At 36.0% G+C, this 18,885-nt stretch overlaps 1 protein-coding gene across 1 annotated transcript in view; it reads left to right on the top strand.

Moving 5' to 3' along the window:
* The window catches only part of GABRA2 (gamma-aminobutyric acid (GABA) A receptor, alpha 2), a gene marked incomplete at its 5' end in the record, with an annotated part of 31,286 nt that overhangs the window by 4,446 nt on the left and 7,955 nt on the right, over positions 1 to 18,885 (top strand). Inside the window, 4 exons of the mRNA XM_010020791.1 lie at positions 6,583 to 6,803; positions 9,196 to 9,278; positions 12,187 to 12,330; positions 13,131 to 13,283. Of these exons, the coding sequence (XP_010019093.1) occupies positions 6,583 to 6,803; positions 9,196 to 9,278; positions 12,187 to 12,330; positions 13,131 to 13,283 (601 nt within the window). The remainder of the gene's footprint in view (positions 1 to 6,582; positions 6,804 to 9,195; positions 9,279 to 12,186; positions 12,331 to 13,130; positions 13,284 to 18,885) is intronic.

Raw genomic sequence — 18,885 nt, 5'->3', positions numbered from 1 at the left:
CTACAAAACTTATTTTTCAACTGTTTCAAGGTCTAATTATTAACTATGGTTCCTTAGCTGGAGAAGAGCTTTATAGGGGTTATATGACATGTAAGTTGGGAAAAATAAGGTTATGCACCAAGGTCATTTTTTGCACCACAAAGATTAAAAGCATTGCAATAATCTTACTGTAGCTTTTATTTTAACAGAAGACTAAAGTGTAAGAGGCAAAAAGAAATTATAGATACACTTGGCTTTCTTGGGTGTTGGGGAGCATATAGGTTGTCTTTTTATCATTTATATGTTTCTGAAAATTCAATAAACTGGTTGTTCTATTCCCTTTTATTATAGGCTCAGGTAATTGCCTTTGAAAGTTAAATGCATAGGCTGAAATTTTGATAAGGATATCTCATGTAATCTCTTGCAGAATTTCTGTCCTTTCATTCTGTTGGGACAGCTTGTTCCCCTGTGCACCATCCTGCCAAGTGGGTCAGTGTTGGAGATTGATTTGTCATAGGCTGTGTCCAAGCCCTTCACTGACATTAGCTGTCAATGTACTTCTTGTTTGGATTCTTGTCCCTGGCACCAGGCACCCGTTGTGTTTCAGGGTTGCTCTTTCTCCAAGTCTGAATAAAAAAGGGTAATGAGAAGTGTTTATATTTTCAGTGACAGGACTGTGAATGATATCCTGCAGTCTCTTTTCTGAGTAATCCCTATTTGTATCTTTTGTATTCCCCTCTTACCCCTTCTCAGTGCTTATTTTAGACTCAGTGTTCATTCTGCATCAGGTCTGTGGAAAGAAAGAGAGAAAATTATTCAGAGAAGGTCCTTTTTCATAAATGAACATGAATAGGAAGACATCCTCTTCCCTAGACACTATCATTCAAACTGGTTAAACACATTTTTTTGCAGATTTTTTAAAATACTTCATGTTTAGATTAAATGCTTACACAAAAATGACTGAAGCTGGCAGATGAAGCAGAAATAAAAGGCTTGAAATGAGTTCTTCAAATAGAGGAAAATCATGCAATAATTCCCTAGGAATATACTAGACATTCTTATAGTATTAGAGGTTGTATACATCTGGCAGACACTACTTATGTATTTAAAAATGAATACATGTTCCTTTGAAATGCAGTGATGGTATGGTGTTTAGGTTTTTAACAGGGCTATTAAGGATTTTGATAAAAAATAACCAACAGTGCAGTTTGAAACCACAACCCTCCTTCTAAGGGAGTTTATTCAGAATATTTTCAAGAATTCTATTCACTGGTATATAAGATCCACACCTCCCAAAGACCTGAAAGGAATTTCTGGCCATCATGCTGTTTCCTTCTATGTTCTGTGTTTTGTACACATCAGAAGGTGGGTTTTGGTAGAGAGTAGACACAGTTTATACATCTGCGCAGTGAGATTTGATGTTAGATATGCAGCTAGTGAAGTACTTCTGCAGAGCCTGAGCAGTTAGTGTTCGTGACATTGAGGGGTTTTGGAGGAGAGGAGAATTGCATCCTGAACTCTTTTAGTTCTAATATTGTTAGACAATTAATTTTTTTTAGAGAAAAGTGAGATGGAAATGGCAGAAACGTTGTTTGTCCAATCTGACAGACAGGCCTAGGTAAAGCCAAGCTGTGTACCTCAAGAACTACGGGGTTTTGCAGACTGTTGTAGTGTGTTAGCCCTTGTGTATGCCATTTACACCAAGCATAAATCTGTTCCACAGGGAATGAAATGACCAACATAAGAAACCAATGATTTGATCCTCCCACTGGAGGGAGCTAATTTCATCATTCATTCAAAAGGTAGATCCAAATGCTAATTAAGGAAGTTTAGTAAATTAATTTGCAGAAGTTCAGTCGCAGACTTGCACTCATCAAACCCACAAATATCAGATGATAACAAGAATGCAAATAGCTGCATTTTTTTGAGTCTCCTGTATAAAACTCATTCTTGGTTTTCTTGGAAGTGGTTTTGAAACTTACTTGCATACCAACCATATTAGTATTCAGCAGTACTAGTTGTGTACTAATATTATTAATCTTTTTAAGCTAAACTGAAAGAAAAATTACACATTGCCTTAAGGTAGATATGACACCAAGAATGATCTTTTCAAGAACTAAAATTAAGGAATTATAGTAATATAAAAATAAATATTAATAGGAAGCCCCTATATTAGCTAGGTGAGGTTTAGGTCCATGAATCTTATGTGTTTATCTTGTCAATGTATAAACCACAGTATTTCTGACTGTCTTGGAGGAATCAATAAAAGATATGTGTGCTATTTACCCTTTCCTTTTTTTTTTCGTATTTGCCTTTTTAAAGTTTCATATTTTACAATACTTAAAATTTGTTTTCATTATTATATATGTGTGTCGGTTAACGGCTTTAACAGTGGTTAAAGAAAAAGCCAACTTTTTTTAACAAATTGACTGAGTAAAATCTTTGCAAGTAGGGAATGAGGAACCTTGGCCAGAACCATTCACTAAACAAAATGCTGTGTTCCAGAGGGTGCTTAATAAAATGTTCAGTCTGCTCCAAGACAGTATTGCTTGCTAATGGACACTAGCAATTTTTGAGATGTTTGGAACACTTTAATCTTTACTCCAGATGGAAAAACTGCCAAAATCTGCAAACCATTATGAGACGGTGAGAGTACATTTTTCGGTTTTGAACTTTTCCCATACAAATCTGGCCTTAGCAAAAAAGAAGATGGCCATGTAGTGGGAGGGATTGCTTATACTTGGTTCAGTTGAACCTTTTCCCAGAGATACTAGTATCTTTTTTTTTACTGTTGTCGTGGTTTAGACCTAGCCAGTAACTCAGCACCATGCAGTCATTCACTCATCCACCTCCTTACCCTCTTTCCCCAGGGTGGGATGGGGAGGAGAATCGAAAGAATGTAAACCCCACAGGTTGAGATAAGAACAGTCCAATAACTAAAATAAAGTAACATATACTGATAATAGAAAGAATACCAATAATACCAATAGTAACAATAATAATAATAATAGGAAACAACAAGAGAAGAAATGAAAGCTCAGAAAACACAAGTGATGCACAATACAATTGCTCACCATCTACCAAATGATACTCAGCCCAACTTGAGCAGCGATCAGCCCTTTCTGGGTAACTCCCCCCAGTTTATATACTGGGCATGATGTACTGTGGTATGGAATGTAAGCTGTTACAAAGCACGTTTGAAAGATTACATTTAATTGTACTGTATTCCAGTCCAGCTGCGAAAGCACCATTTGAAGGCACAAATCAGTAGGAAGCGTTCACTTGTTTAGAAATGATCACAGGAGTCCTTTGTAGCCCTGGAAGTATGCTCTTGTGATTTTGTGGAGATACTGCACTATATACTGAGTGAGTCATGGGTAATGTCCAGAGACAGAACAGATTTTTTCATATAGGAAAATATCTGCAGATTGTATGAAATGAGTATCAGGTATTAAATTTAGTATTTTTTTCTAGAGTCCAGATGTGTTCCTAATACAATGTTAGTGTTGCTTGGAAAGTAAACATTACACAGCATGTACCGCAGAGTGGTACATATATGGAATAAGAAATAGTTATGAAATTTTAATGTAGCATTTTTTGATAAATGCTGGCTTTTTATCACATCAGTTTTATTCAAAGTACTTTAATACTTGCCTGTGTTTTAATTTGTTTTGTATGTTAATCATCATAGAGATATTCATGACCATAAGCAGAATAGATTTGGTTGTGAAGGGGACATCGGATCAATGAATATAGCGCTGGGATGCAGAAGGCATGCATTGTATTTTGCTTTTCATAATCACACTGTAAATGGACTGGGACAGGTTAATTTAATCTCTTTGCTTTGGTTTCTCTTCATACAAAATTGAGATCCCAGTACTTTCTTTGAAAAAAGCACTGAGGTCTATAGAAAGATAAGTAATTTAAGAACTATGTGAGATTTTATTGCTATTATGGTAAATGGGAGGAGAAAGTGCTCATTCACACCAAACCTTGGTTTATTCCCTGCTTCCATCTTTTAAGTGGGTTATTCAGCAAATAAAGATTTCCAGTATGGATTGGATAGAGAGATTAGAATTACCTGTGATCAGTCAGATTTATCAGTGGAATCTTTCAAGGCTGCAGTTCAGATTCTCTCCTGCTTATTCCACTTCCTAAGCAGTTGCCATGCATCAGATATGGTTTTCTGAAATGTTGCTGTTTTGATTTAGTGGTATTTCGTGTCTGCTTTTTTTTTTTCCTGTTTCATATGTCTTGTAATTCTTTTTATTTATGGTGGAAGACAGTGAAGAAGTTGGACCTTTGAAATTCTTTATTGATGGAAACATTACCAAAACTTAAGATGTATATTCTAATAATGTATGTGTGGGGGTATTTGTCAAAGGAACCTGTAGGACTTATCACTCACTTACTTCTGTTGAATTTCAGTGGGATTTCAAAGTCTTACTCCCTCAGGCTCTTCTTTTCACTTTATACCTCAAACATCAATCTTATCATATATAGCAATGATTTTTTGGCAAAGCCCCCCAGACAGAAACAACAAGGAGGCTTTCAGGGCAATTGTTTTCCTTGAATTACCTGGTATTTCTAGCCAGATTTCATATATTCCCCCTGCTTCAAGCACACTGTCCCTTCTGCTCCTAATCCTCCGTGATTTTTTGTTTTTCCATGGTTTACAACTGAATTGATAGATAACCCGGAGTTGTAAATGTGATTTTTAAGTCACATGATATTTAGCAAATAAACCAACATATAAATCAGCAAATAAAACAGGATACTTGAATGTGATCTATTGCAGAGAAATGGCAAACTATTTGTCACATGAGGCAGTGTCTCTGGCAGTGATGAGACAAAGTAAAAGATCAGTATAATGTCAAAGAAATTAGTCTTTTGGAAGTCATAACTTTGTATTTCACAGATATATTTGCTAAAGTATTATTAGATGTAATAGTAACTAGCATTAAAGAAATGAAAGCAAATTAATTTTCAGTGTAGTGTAGTGTTGGTTTTATTTAGTATTTGTTTGAGTAACTATAATTTTACTTATAAAAATGGAAAAATTGTATTGTGGTAAGACCACTTGATATAGCTAAAAGCTGTGCTTGTGGTTTTGTCAGATTCGTTTATAAGTATCCCATTACCTCATACCAAAAAGATCTCCCCAAGCACCTGTCACAGTTCCTAATGAAAACTGCCTTCTCTCCTGCCCCTGCCATGCTCCTTCAGGTATCAGAATTATCTTTTTGTTATTCCTTACGCTCATCTTAGTCCCTGGCCCTGACCTGGAAAACGGAACTCACAGCTCCTTGGCTTACAGACCAAAGGAGCTGAAAAGGGCTGTCGCCTCTTTCTGTTTAGTTTATTCAGCACTTCTTTTATGCCTCCATATGATTTATTGAGAAAGAACTTAAGCCTTGTTAATCAGCACACAAGGGAGCCATCAGAAAGTGATGGGCACTGATAAGTTCCTTGAAATCACTTGACTATTTTATATTGGTTGAATTTTATCAGGACTTTTCCATTCAAAGATAATTTACTCGAAAATGGTTTGTATAAACTGTAGCATTTTCAGAGTAGTTGCAATACTACAGAGTGTTGTAACATACTGATATTTTGAAACCATTTTGCACCTGTCCAACAAAACTGAAATTGCACCAAGGTTGCATTTGGCAATACACAGAATTCAATTTGCTTCCAATAAAGTTTTTAAGCTCTTCCACTTCCAATTTGTATGCTGTGCTGACAGTGGCAAACCACTAAATGCATTTCAGGTCCAATTTGAAATTAGTTGATGAATTTGCATTATCAATGTTTAAACAGTATCTTTTCTTTTTCTTTTTTTTTTTTTTTTCTTTTTTGTTTAGAAAAGCTGCAAAATTCAGCAGATGGGATGCCCTGCATCTGGTCTAGGTCATCAGTCTATTTTTGCTTGCATCCTTTTCTCCTGACTCTACTTCATTCCCAGTATCAGGCATCAGAGTAAAGTTCAGCAGACAGTGTCACCTGTTAATCATCAGCTATTGTTCCATACTTCTGTACTCCTATTACTAAAGTCCATACTACTACAGAACCTTACTTTCCTGTTTGGAAGAATCTTCTTTATATCAGTCTGCTTCGATATATTGTGCCCTTTACAGGTAGCCTTGTTTCCTTCCTTCCTTCGTTCCTTCCAGTCTCAGCCATTCTCCTGTACTCTTGAAATGCCGGGTTACTCTTCTTCAGGTGCATCTGCTGCAGGAATTATTTAATATTCTTCTATTTACTATTCTTCTGTGTATTTTTTCCTTACCTCCTAATGTAAAATAGCTGTTTTTTAAAATTACCGTTGTCACACATACTATCTGCACCAGGTACATAAATCTAAAGATAGGAATGGTGCAATATACAAACAAGAGCTAACAATCATGAAGAAGAATGTCATACCCTTAATAATTGTCTTCCTATTTATTATTCTCAGAATTATGCAATTTTGTTTGATGGACGTTCTCCCTTGACAATTTTACCAGAGGAATTTTTGCAAGCAGAGGTTTTCTGCTTTGGTCTTCAAAAAGCAAATTAATGTTTTGTTGCATCAAAACCAAGCATATCTTTATTCCATTACAGGAATACACAATAGATGTTTTCTTCCGTCAGAGATGGAAGGATGAGAGATTGAAGTTTAAGGGCCCAATGAACATTCTTCGATTGAACAACTTAATGGCCAGCAAAATCTGGACTCCAGATACATTTTTTCACAATGGGAAGAAGTCAGTGGCTCATAATATGACAATGCCAAACAAGCTTCTACGAATCCAAGATGATGGGACTCTCTTGTACACCATGAGGTAAGTCTTTTCATCTGTTGTCTACCTAAGCTATTTTTTGTTGTGATTATTCAAGATAACAACTTGGTTCCACTAGTACTCTCCTTTGTTTTATTTCTCTCCCAGCAGAAAGAAAGCTAGGAAAACACATTTTGTTTCCAGTTTTGTTGCAAGTCTGTTGGCTTGATTATGAGTTAAGTCAGTTTTCCTACATGTCTCTCAGATTTCACACCTCTATAATGTATTGGAAGATACTGACCACCTGCATAAAGTGCTTTGAGACCTTCAGATGGAAATCACGGTGTAAGAATTGTTAAGAATACTCAAAATTTACCAACTCCGTCTTAGAATAATTAAAATAGTATCTTTTAATTGCTTGCTACTTCCATTGTACCAAAAGCATGAGCCCTTAAGCAAATTTATTATTAAGATCAGTGGCAATAAAAAATAAAGAAGAAAGTGTTAATAAGGCCTGAAGTTCTTTCCAGCAAGAACTACAGGGAAAATATGTCTTACCCTGTAATAAATCTTTCTTTATATCTATTTACAATATTTTACATAGAGTTTTAATTTTTTCATCCTGTGCATGATTAGCAGCAAAGATAAACATTTAGATGGTAAAAAGTATTAAATTTACTTATAAAATAATGTATGAAAAATGATACATGTTTGCATAGGAGTAAGTAGTAGTTTTATAAGACTGATTTCTTCTTTGATTACTCTTCTTACAATAATGTTACCTATATGAGTTTTCTGGAAAATTTTTATCCAAATTTCCAGAAACGTTTGACTTAGTTTCTTTCTTTTTCTGTGAGAATATTTAATAAATTGAATCTGTTGTAAATGTAGACTTAAAATTCCCAGCCTAAGTAAGATATAAAATGTGAGCTGTAAAGTAAGCATGAATTGTGCATTTTTTTGCCATGCAGCAATACCATCATCTCTTAAGCCTGATTTACTACACAACACCCTTATAGTACTGAGTGTTGATGGGTAGACTGCTAATAATGTTGAATGATATGGTGGTTGGAAACGTTCAGAAAGGTTTGCTGGAAATAAAATGAGACCCCCATTTATAATATTTTTGCTTGGGCTCAAATCAATATTTGCACTTGTATTTGTATAAATTGACTGAAATTCTTGTCCTCCAGAAGGCAATATAATCATATGCTGTAATAAAAAATACTGTTTGAACACATTATGAAGATTTTTTTAAAAAACATAAGATGGGTCATGTCAGCTAGAATTAACTAAAGCATTTTCCTGACTTTTAAGTATGTTGCTTCTGAGATTATGAGATTAATGTGTAAATTATTTTCATTGTCTAGATTTTTAACAGCCATTTTAGCCTGTATATTTAAAATCATAGTGTGATTTATACGAGGGGCTCATGCAGTTCTTTAACCTTCAGGTGTTTGCTGACTCATCTCTCTGCCCATTGACTTCACTCTTCTGTGGAGTGGGGGAACAGTAATATGGAATATTTTGGGGTGGAAGGGTGGGAAAACATAGTGGGGAATACAGAGACTGTGAACCACTGGGAGTACAGGAGGATGTAGCTGATTTTTGAGGCTGGATGAAGAGGAATGAAGACATACAGAAAAAAAATTTCTAGCCAGAGAAGATTTACAAGATAGGAAGGAGAAACAGAGTTTTGTTTTGTTTATTTGTTTTAATTAAAAATTAAATTTTTTTTTGTTTTAATTAAATTTTTTTTTTGTTTTAATTAAAAATAACAAGAAAGAAAAGTTTGTCGAAACCCTTCTTCAAACTTTTAATTTTTTTTTTTCTTAATCCCTACATTTGATACTGGGGTGTTGCTGGGATTTTTTCACAAAATAAGCAAAAGTGAGTAGATTGTTAACATACCATCATGATTATACATATATAGAAATAATCATAGCAAGTAACATGGAGAATGAGTAATATCGACAGTCTTTTGAAAGAACACAAATGGAGTTTTGTCTACGTCTTTCACATCTTCAAACAAAAAAAAAAAAAAGCCCCAGGAAACTATAGAGCACAGTCCTTTGGCAAATTAACTGCATTTATGTGCTTTTGTAATGAGTCCTTGAGAGCCATATAATCACACATGTACCTCAGAATATTGTGAGAAGAAAATGACTGTTCTTAACAACCTGCAGTTACATGGTTACATAACTTATATTTTCATTTAAATGGCCTGTGCTCATAGTTTTGAGGTCAGCTCGTTCAAGTTTTTGATGTGATAAGTCAATGCCTTCCAAAGGAACACATAAAAGGGAAGAAGCAAGAGCTGATTTAAATTTTAATTAGTTTAATGTAACATTTCAATTTCATCTCCTAAACCAGCATGAACTCTGTTCATTTCTGCTGAAGTGATTTTCTTGTACTGTTAACTGACTTAAATGCATAGCGGTCTTTTGCCTTTTAGGCTTACAGTCCAAGCTGAATGTCCAATGCACTTGGAGGACTTCCCTATGGATGCTCACTCATGCCCATTGAAATTTGGCAGCTGTAAGTATATAATAAGTATAGCCTTTGGTTAATGAATATCTAACATTGCTTACCATCACTTTGTTTCAGCAAATTGTTATATGAGAGGTTTAAACACAAAATGGTACTTTTTAAAAGGTTTGTAACCTGGTATATCAAAATCTCTTCGTGTGGTGTCTTCTAATGTATTTTAAAGCTTTCTTCTTAACAATAAACACTATACACCTAGTTCAGCTCAGCACTGCAGTGATCTACTTTATTCCAGTGTTGAAACCATACCGATGAATGCAGCCCATGTTGTATTAGTGAAGAGCAGATTAAAGACTTCAAATAATGGGTTGGATTTGGTTGGCTTTTTGTTTTTTGGTTTGGTTTTTTTTTTTTCATTTATTGAAACACTTTCTCTATATTCTTGGTGATACTTGTTTTTACATTCTTCGTTTATGAAGACAATAACAAATGGTTTCTTGTGATAAAAAAATTCACTCGTTAGCATATCTGCATGTTATAGACAGGTGAACTTTGATCTCAGTAATATTATGTTAACAGCAGCCTAACTCCATTCACCTATACTACAGGCTTTCTTCTTCTTCTTCATAATTTAGAATCACATTATATTTCCTGGATTTTGTACACTGGAAGGTTTTAGTTTTTAGTTTGACTACAGTCTACATTCTCTGCTGGGCTCAGGAAAGAGAATTTTTTTGGGGGAAACCAGTTAATACCTTTAAATGCTGGCTCATTTTACAGCACAGGTTACAAAACAGGTGGTAAGATGCCACTAAGGACATCATTAACCAGGTGAACATTGTCAGGGTGCTATGCACACTCTCTCCATCACCCTGGCATACTTCTTTTCCTTGGAGTTTGGAGCAAATTAAACTAAGCCTATGTTTCTGATGATGCTTCCACACTAGAGAGAACGCTTAGCTATGGAGAGAAAAAATCATTAGGACTAATAATATTTGTATTATGGAGTCTTACCCACCCCTAAATATTTTATGTATAAAACATAATACAGCTTAACTAACTAAATAAGAGATGTTAGCTGAAATCAGCTACTATCTAATACCATTTATATATATGTGCACAGCAATGTATGTTTGATTTATAAGGTATGATAAGAAAAAAGACTAATATGTAGCCTTATTTGGTTGGGTCTTTTTTGCTTACTAATTTATTCTTTGTTCTGTGCCCGTGGTTTCTGGTTTTCTAATAAGAAGGAAAATTAAAACTGTGAGCAATGTGATTTTAGAAAATCTGTCTTTCATTTCCCTCATAGTCAGTCACCTGTGCTCCAGTCTTTTGGCATATTCAGGGGACTCTTATTTCTGTCCATTTAGAATGGCTTCACACTCATTTTATTTCTTTACCGAGAACTAATTTCTAGACTACTGTGCATTTTTCAGCTTTTATTCTGGGCTAGACTTTGAGTCATGAATAGTGTTAAAAATAAGAAGGAATCCTGAGGATTTTGGTTTAGCTGAGACAAGTTTGCCAGTGATGTATATCTGTTGCAGCTCTTCATATGCTGCTACTCTTACATTGCTAGGAGGATCACCAGCCTATATGAATGTCTGTTTGGTTTGTTGTAGGGTTTTTTTAATACATAGGAGAAAAGCCAAACTGAACACATTGGAGAAAGTGTAGCTTAACAGATTGCCTTTCTTTATCCTTGTCACAAAGTCTAGCCAACACTGGGGAGAATGGGGACAAATCAGCAGTTGGCAATACTGCTGGTTTGCATTAAAGCAGAGGTCTTCTTGCAAGAAGCTGGAAAGATAGAAGGGAAGTGTTAAAAATCTCTGCGTGGTACCCACCTGCTACATTTTGTTAGTCATACGATTTATGGCTACTTGCATTTTTGGGCCTCCAGAGATTTCTCAAGCGAAAATGTTTGCAGCCCAACAGAAATGAAATGTTCCCTTCCCTTCCCTTCCCTTCCCTTCCCTTCCCTTCCCTTCCCTTCCCTTCCCTTCCCATTTCTCTTCACTTCCCTTCCTTTCTCTTCCCTTCCCTTCCCCTCCTTTTCTTTTCTCTTTCCATTTGCTGTCTTTTTTTTCTTCGTCCATTGCAATACAGTTATGCTGTAAGACTTAAAATGTACTTGTCTCAGTCAGTCAAACTGAACGCAAAGTTTCTTCCATCAGTGGTTTACCACTTTCCTTTCATTTTCCATTTGTTAGTAGGGTATTAGGCTGGAAAAACTAGCAGCACATACTTAATTATTTCCTTTCTTACTTATGGGAGAGTCATTGATGCTATTCGAAATACAGTGTTGATTTATTTTCATTCTAGCTTATTTTGACAGACCATAGGCTAAATGCATGCACTGAGAAAGTCTGCTTAATGTCAGTGTGTCCCACAAAAAGGTGCCAAAGAGTAAAATTTAAGAGGGTACATAGGGCAAGGCACAGAGCAATTATAAGTTTGTTAAGGGACCTGGCTTCCCATGTTTAGGTATGAATTTCAGCTGATAATAAAATGCTTGTGATACATTCCCAAAGTGGAGAGTGGGGACACTAGAAAATCAGCAGTATAGGAATGAATTTTCAGAAATGTTGTGCATGCTAAATCTTGCACACTGCTGCTTTTTTTTCATCTGGTTTACAGGAGTTTTAGGATACATATAATATCTAATCTCTGACAAGTTTTTTAACAGTGTAGAAGATATGTTGTTTGTAATTTAATAGCAGTAAATTGTGGTTGATAAGATCACAAATGAGTGCCCTGTTTCCATGCTTCAATAGGCATCTACCCTACAGTAAAGATATTTTAAACCACAAAACATATTTTTCCCATATAATTTTAGGTTTCTGGTGATGGCTTTATTTTATTTTTTTTAAAAAAGCTCTTCTAATTCTATGAGTTTTGATGGAAACTGTTTAATTAAAATTTCTGACAAAATATTTTATCTCATTTCCCAAAGATGCATACACTACTTCAGAGGTGACGTACATTTGGACTTATAATGCTTCAGATTCAGTGCAGGTGGCACCAGATGGCTCAAGATTGAATCAGTATGATCTTTTAGGCCAAACAATTGGAAAAGAGACAGTTAAATCTAGTACAGGTAAGTAAGAGATATTTTGAAGAAAAAGGCACTCACTTGGCTGTGAAGAACAGGCATTGCTGGTGGTGTTGGAAGGCTACTGAAAAAAACTTGCAAAATATGAGATTTTAGGCAAAGTCTACTAACACAAGTACAAGTAACACATAGCAGCACTTTACTGACTTTTCCAAGTTAGTAAGTTAATGGTGATAGCAGAGGTGAACTTGTCTCCAGTAACTGTTCTTTTAATGCTGTATCTGGAGCTTAGCCTTGAATCCTAACTTTTTTAACCCAAGACTGGGATAATGGTTTAATTTCATATGGTAAATGACACTTTTTGTCTATTAAATGGTGAAGCATGCAAGTTTCAACCATTTTTCCCTTCCATGATGTTTTGGCTTTAAACAATGGGTTATTCTACCAGACTCTAGACTGTGTTCCTACATGAGCCAGGCTGTGATGGACCCCCATGATTGCCTTCTGACTGAGATTAAGTTTTCAGGGTGCCTTTGTGTGAACACGGAATGTTGCTCATGTACAGAAGCCTGGAAGACTGAAGCTCTTGTCAGGGTGTACGGAGTTCCTCTAAGTTCCTGAACACTGATATCCCCTAGAGCTCAGTGGGAATGAGATGCAGTTGTGTTCAAAAACTTTCTTATATTCTGTAGGACATTTTCTACTACAAAATATGTTCTGTGCAATTTGACCCTAGCACGTTTGGTTCATGTAAATGTACCAAACTCTTTTTTTACCAAAGAAATTAACTTCCTTAAGATGATAACCTTTTGTTTCATTGTATTTTGTTTGTCTGTGGCTCCTAGGTGAATATACAGTAATGACAGCTCATTTTCACTTGAAGAGAAAAATTGGTTATTTTGTCATTCAGACTTACCTACCCTGTATCATGACTGTGATTCTCTCTCAAGTGTCATTCTGGCTGAACAGAGAATCTGTACCTGCCAGGACAGTTTTTGGTGAGTATACTGAGTAGCATTAGCTGTGTTTGCAACAGATGAAGCTGTTTGTTAGGAAGCATTTTGGAAGTATGGTTGGTAAAGGTCTTTTTCATTCAAGTTGGTGTGTTTGTAGAGTGTAATACTCTTTCTACTCCAAATAGGTTTCAACTACAGCTCACAGATCTCCTAAGAATCCCAAAGTTTTTTGAAATTAGTGCATATGAGACAACTGTCCATATATCTGTGACTCTTTTGAGAGGAAAAAGTTTTCACAGAATAGAAAAAGACACTAACATTTCTATTTAGAAAGTGAATTTAGAGTATTTTCTGAAATGTCTTTCTTACCTTAATATTATCCAAATAATATTTTGGTTCTTGGTAGGTAAACACATTTCTAAATATATTTTTTAAATTAAGCAAATTATGTTTGAATTTGTTGAATTATTTGAATGTGTTAACTTTGCAAGCTGCAGTTGTTTAAAATTAACCTTATTCTGGGGGTCTGGGCAAAAACCTTCCCACTAATTCAAATTGGAATGTACTACAAGGCAGTGAACAGCATCAGCAGTGCAAAATAGTGTTATTTCTTTTACAGTAAGGTTTTGCTTTCTTCTTTATTAAAGCAAAGTAACAAATGTCTTTCTTATTTGCATAACCTAAAGTTATTTTAATTTGTTTGTTTTTAAAGAAAAAGAGACTAGCACAGCAAAATAGAGAAAGCAATGTCTGTGTGAAATCAGCCATCAGAAATGCTGCATAAATCGTGTGATTAGTCATCAGTAAACACTATGCACTCTTCAAAAAATAGGTCAAACTCACTGTCTCTCCTGGTAGAGAAAATGCCACACAAAGCATTGTGAAAATTGCAAGTTTGAATATGAGCCTTATTGAAGTCAGATGAAATGGATCAGTGGTTTTAGTGGGACCAGAATTCTACCACATTTTCCAAGGCAATTATCAGGCAGATTTTTTTACTTTCTTCCTTCAAACTCTTCTGTGAATGTGTCCATTTCTTATCAAAATTCACATTCCTATTTTCCAGCATTACAAGTATACTGTCAAATCCTTCTTTATCTCTGACTTTGCCCCTTGTACTCCTTCCTGTACATTTAAGACAGTGTAACTGGTCTGTAACAAAAAGTTTCACATCTTCTTTTCCTAAAATGCATTTTCTGTTACTGTGTCATCAGTAACAAGGCATTAGGATAGTTTATATGGAACGTTGTGTCCCTTCCTGCATACCTCTTTCTTTCTGATTTTTTTTTTTTAAATTTATGGCGTTTTTTTTGGAAATAAGTAATATCTGCATGGCAGACTGCTGCTTTACTCTCCTGGGGGTTTAGCGTAATACGGATAATAAAAAGTGTCCTGTTTCAGGATGTCTTGAGGGAACTGGGTAGGATGGCTGCAAGAACAGAATGACACCACCCACTGACATAAATCTAAAATATGTGTACTAAGCACAATGGGTATATTGAGGAGATAGCTATTTCTACGCTAGTATTTTATTTCCGCCACACAGACAGGCCTGTCATGCACCAGACAGGGTTCCATCCCATCCAGGCCAGCTTAGACTGGCACCCTGAACTAAGGGGAGCAAGATGTTCAGGCTCTGTGTGATGGAGCAGACTAGCCCCTACAAACATCATTTCCACCTTGGGCTTAACCTTTGGCATTGGGTTGGATGTCTCCTGAGGAGCTATTTCTTAATGTTCTTTTACATTCTAGATGAGATTGTCAGGCTGAGATGCTGGTGGCTTCTCTAATCACATAGCCCCAGGTGAATCTCCTAGTCTTTCTCCATACCTTACTGGAAGCAATTGTCACTGCATCAAAAGAAGCATGACCAGCAGGCCGAAGGAAGTGGTCATTCTCTTCTACTCTGCACTCATGCGACCTCACTTGGAGTATTGTGTGCACTTATGGTGTCCTCAACATAAGAAGGACATGGAGCTGTTGGAGCAAGTCCAGAGGAGGGCCACGAGGGTGATAAGGGGACTGAAGCACCTCCTGTATGAAGACAGGCTGGAAGGTTGTGGCTGTTCAGCCTGGAGAAGAGAAGGCTGCATGGAGACCTCATAGCAGCCTTCCAGTATCTGAAGGGGGCCTACAAGGATGATGGAGAGGGACTCTTTATCAGGGACTGTAGTGGTAGGGCAAGGGGTAATGCGTTGAAACTAAAACAGGGAAAGTTCAGGTTAGATACAAGGAAGTTTTTCACTGTGAGGGTGGTGAGGCACTGAAATGGGTTGCCCAAAGAAGTGGTGAATGCTCCATCGCTGGCAGTGTTCAAGGCTGGGTTGGACAGAGCCTTGAGTGGCATGGTCTAGTGTGAGGCGTCCCTGCCCATGGCAGGGAGGTTGGAACTAAATGATCTTAAGGTTCTTTCCAACCCAAACCATTCTATGATTCTATGATTTCTGATACTCTTCTGTTCTCCTGCCTAAATGTGTTAACAAAAGTGTGTAGTTAGCTACAGTTTCATATCAAAGTTCATCTATTGCTTCTTATGGTTTTCTGCCTCTTACTGAATTAATCCTGGCAATTAGAGTTGGGCAGGTATACTCACGATCTCATTTGGGTGGTACTTTCAGGCGTACTCCACCAGTGACACATGAAGCCCATGCTACAGCTAAAATAATAAAATAAGCTACTTCCAGCAGGAAACATAAATCTGGCAGGAGATTTTATTTACATTTTTATTGATCATACTTAATTTTTAGTTTTTATATGGAGTCGTTGCTAGATACCCATCTTTGCACTGTATAATAAATGTATAGATATAACAATTATATATTCTACATAATATGTAAATATAATAATTTCCTGGGTATATGGATGTAATAGTATAGCAATAACTAATGTATAAATGTTAAAATATGATTAAGTAGAAAGTATTAGTTTTGATAAAGTGTTTTTCAGAATAAATGAGAAATTTATTTCAAGTATCTTCTTGAAAGCTACCAAGTCCTGAAAAGGACTAACTTCTGGAGTACTGTTCCTTTCAAAGAAACATGACTCCCAGGTATTCAAAGCAGTACTTAGCATTTATTATTTAATATTTGAAAGAAGTTACTTTTCTTTCCCCTTTCTAATCTCTTGCAACATAGTTTCAAGTTCTAGGGTAACATTAAGGGCTTGGTAGAATGAGGCTTCTTTTATAATTGAGCTCCTTAATCCCTTTCCTTTATGGCATCTATTTAATATTGTTGACCTAAGCTATACCAAATGAATTATGGACTAATGTTACATTGTTTCAACTTTGCTTTAAATTATTGGAAGAAGAAAGTTTTATCATCATTAATTAAGTCTTGAATGTGTTTTCTCTAGCAGATAAATTTGAAAAGCATTTGCATTTTTAACGAAAGAGAATGAGCCTGGTTCATAATGCCCTCATTTAGTGCAAGATTACAATCTGTTTCTTTTAGTAATGTGTTTATTGTTATGCATTTAGTGTCAACAGTATTAGCAAAACTAATCTTGTTCAGTTTATTGAATTCTCCATTTTTAATGGTCATAACATTTGAAAGCATCACATAGATTTGAATAGCAGCACTAAAAACAGGTGACAGAAAAATCAGAAATTAGTTTTCTTAGTGCTATAATTATCTCTGTGGTTTAACTCACACAGAGTAAGAATGAGAATGTTAAAAGGAATGTAGTTAGAGATATATATATACTCTTTGATACCCAAAGCAGGCAAGAACAAAAATTAGGAGTTGTATTATTTTCTAGTACATTGTCCAAGATGCAGAATATTAAATTCACATAACTATGGTCTTTTGTCAGAACTGTGTTCTCTATGATCATTTTACTTTTATGCTGCATTCTTGTCTCTGTGTTTTGCTTGTTCTTGGTTTATCTTTTCTGAACCTGTGTTAATTACTGTACCTTTTGAAGCAAAAAGCCATTTAGACCTGAAATAGGCAGACTATGTACAGGTACAGAAAGGGGAACCTAAGAAAAGTACAGATTTGCTCTCTAGTTATTTTTACATGGTAATTGAATAATGTAGACCTTTCCGTTTGAGCAATTCAATATAGACAAATTATATTTTCCCATTCTGTTGAAAAAAACCTCAACTCTTTATTTGCTTCTCTTTTCACATGTTGCTGATGATCATTTGTGCCTTTAGAGTTATCCCAGCACTCACAACTTTCAGTCTACAATTTCTTAATTGGGAATTTCTACTAACTGTAGGTATAATACTAGTGGTAGGCACTGGGCAAGCATACCTGGAAAACTGTAGACCTTAGAGGCTGAAGTGGCTGCAAACAAACTTAATATGTCTTCTCAGCTCAGTGGTGTGTCAAGACAGTAGCTCATGTTCCAATAGTGGCATAATGACATGTACTTTTTACTGGAGTTAGGGTAAATAGCACTTACTGTTCAGCTTTGGTTATTGTCTTGGTTTAAGCCCAGCTGGTAACTCAGAACCATGCAGCCAATCACTCATCCGCCCCCTTCTCCCTGCCAAGGTGGGATGGGGAGGAGAATCGAAAGAATGTAAACCCCATGGGCTGAGATAAGAACAGTCCAGTAACTAAACTATAATACAAAACTAATACTACTACCACTAATAATGGTAAGGGAAACAACAAGGGGAGAGAATACAATTGCTCACCACCTGCCAACTGATACGCAGCCTGACCCGAGCAGCGATCTGGGCCTTCCAGGTAACTGCCCTCATTTTATAGACTGGGCGTGACGTGCTGTGGTATGGAATACCCCTTTGGCCAGTTTGGGTCAGGTGTCCTGTCTCTGCTTCCTCCTGGCTTCCTGTGCCCCTCCTCACCGGCAGAGCATGAGACTGAAAAGTCCTTGATTGGGGTAAGCATTACTTAGCAACAACTAAAATGCTGGTGTGTTATCAGCATTGTTCTCAGACTAAAGCCAAAACACAGCACTGCACCAGCTACTTGGAAGAAGAAAAATAACTGTTACAGCTGAACCCAGGACAATTCAGACTTATTTGCCAGTGTCTAAACAGAATCAATGTAAACACCCTTTGTATTCTATTCTCAAGTAATACATATACATTAGATAGGTAAGTAAAAAAGAAACAGTATGGTGTGTAGCCACAGTTATGGTAAAATACGTCAAAATTACACTGTCTCCAGAATTTTTAAGCTTTTGTTTAGATCTCCAACTGTTTACTCTTGGTGTGATAAAATGGGGCATCAATCTGTATCTTTCAGAACGGTACAACAATCTTTTCTTTCTGCTGTTATTTGTATTTATAAATCTATTCAGGTTTTGGACCAGGCTGAGTGATCTAATTACCTAACAAAATTTGCAATTACTGTTAAGAAAAAAAGGAAGAGTGAAATAATCTTTTTATATGTTCTTCAACCACTATTTGTATCTTTGCAAAGTGTTCTGATGAAAAGATAAAATTGTGGGAGGAGTAGCATGATATTATAAGAAATGGAACACATTTTCGGCATTTTGTACAAATTATTTGCAAAGCTGAAGTACCACTTTTGTTACAGAAATGTCCTTTAGTAACTCATTATTTAGGCCTTTGGCTTTCATTTTCAAAGGAATTGTCTGCATTCTAACATGAGAAGGCTGGGACATGACATAGTTAACTGAAATCTGTTCAAATTTAAAAATCAGT

Source organism: Nestor notabilis, unplaced genomic scaffold, assembly GCF_000696875.1.
Source record: "Nestor notabilis isolate BGI_N333 unplaced genomic scaffold, ASM69687v1 scaffold1378, whole genome shotgun sequence".
In the NCBI taxonomy this organism is placed as follows: domain Eukaryota; kingdom Metazoa; phylum Chordata; class Aves; order Psittaciformes; family Psittacidae; genus Nestor; species Nestor notabilis.
This window is presented reverse-complemented; position numbering and strand designations above follow the sequence as displayed.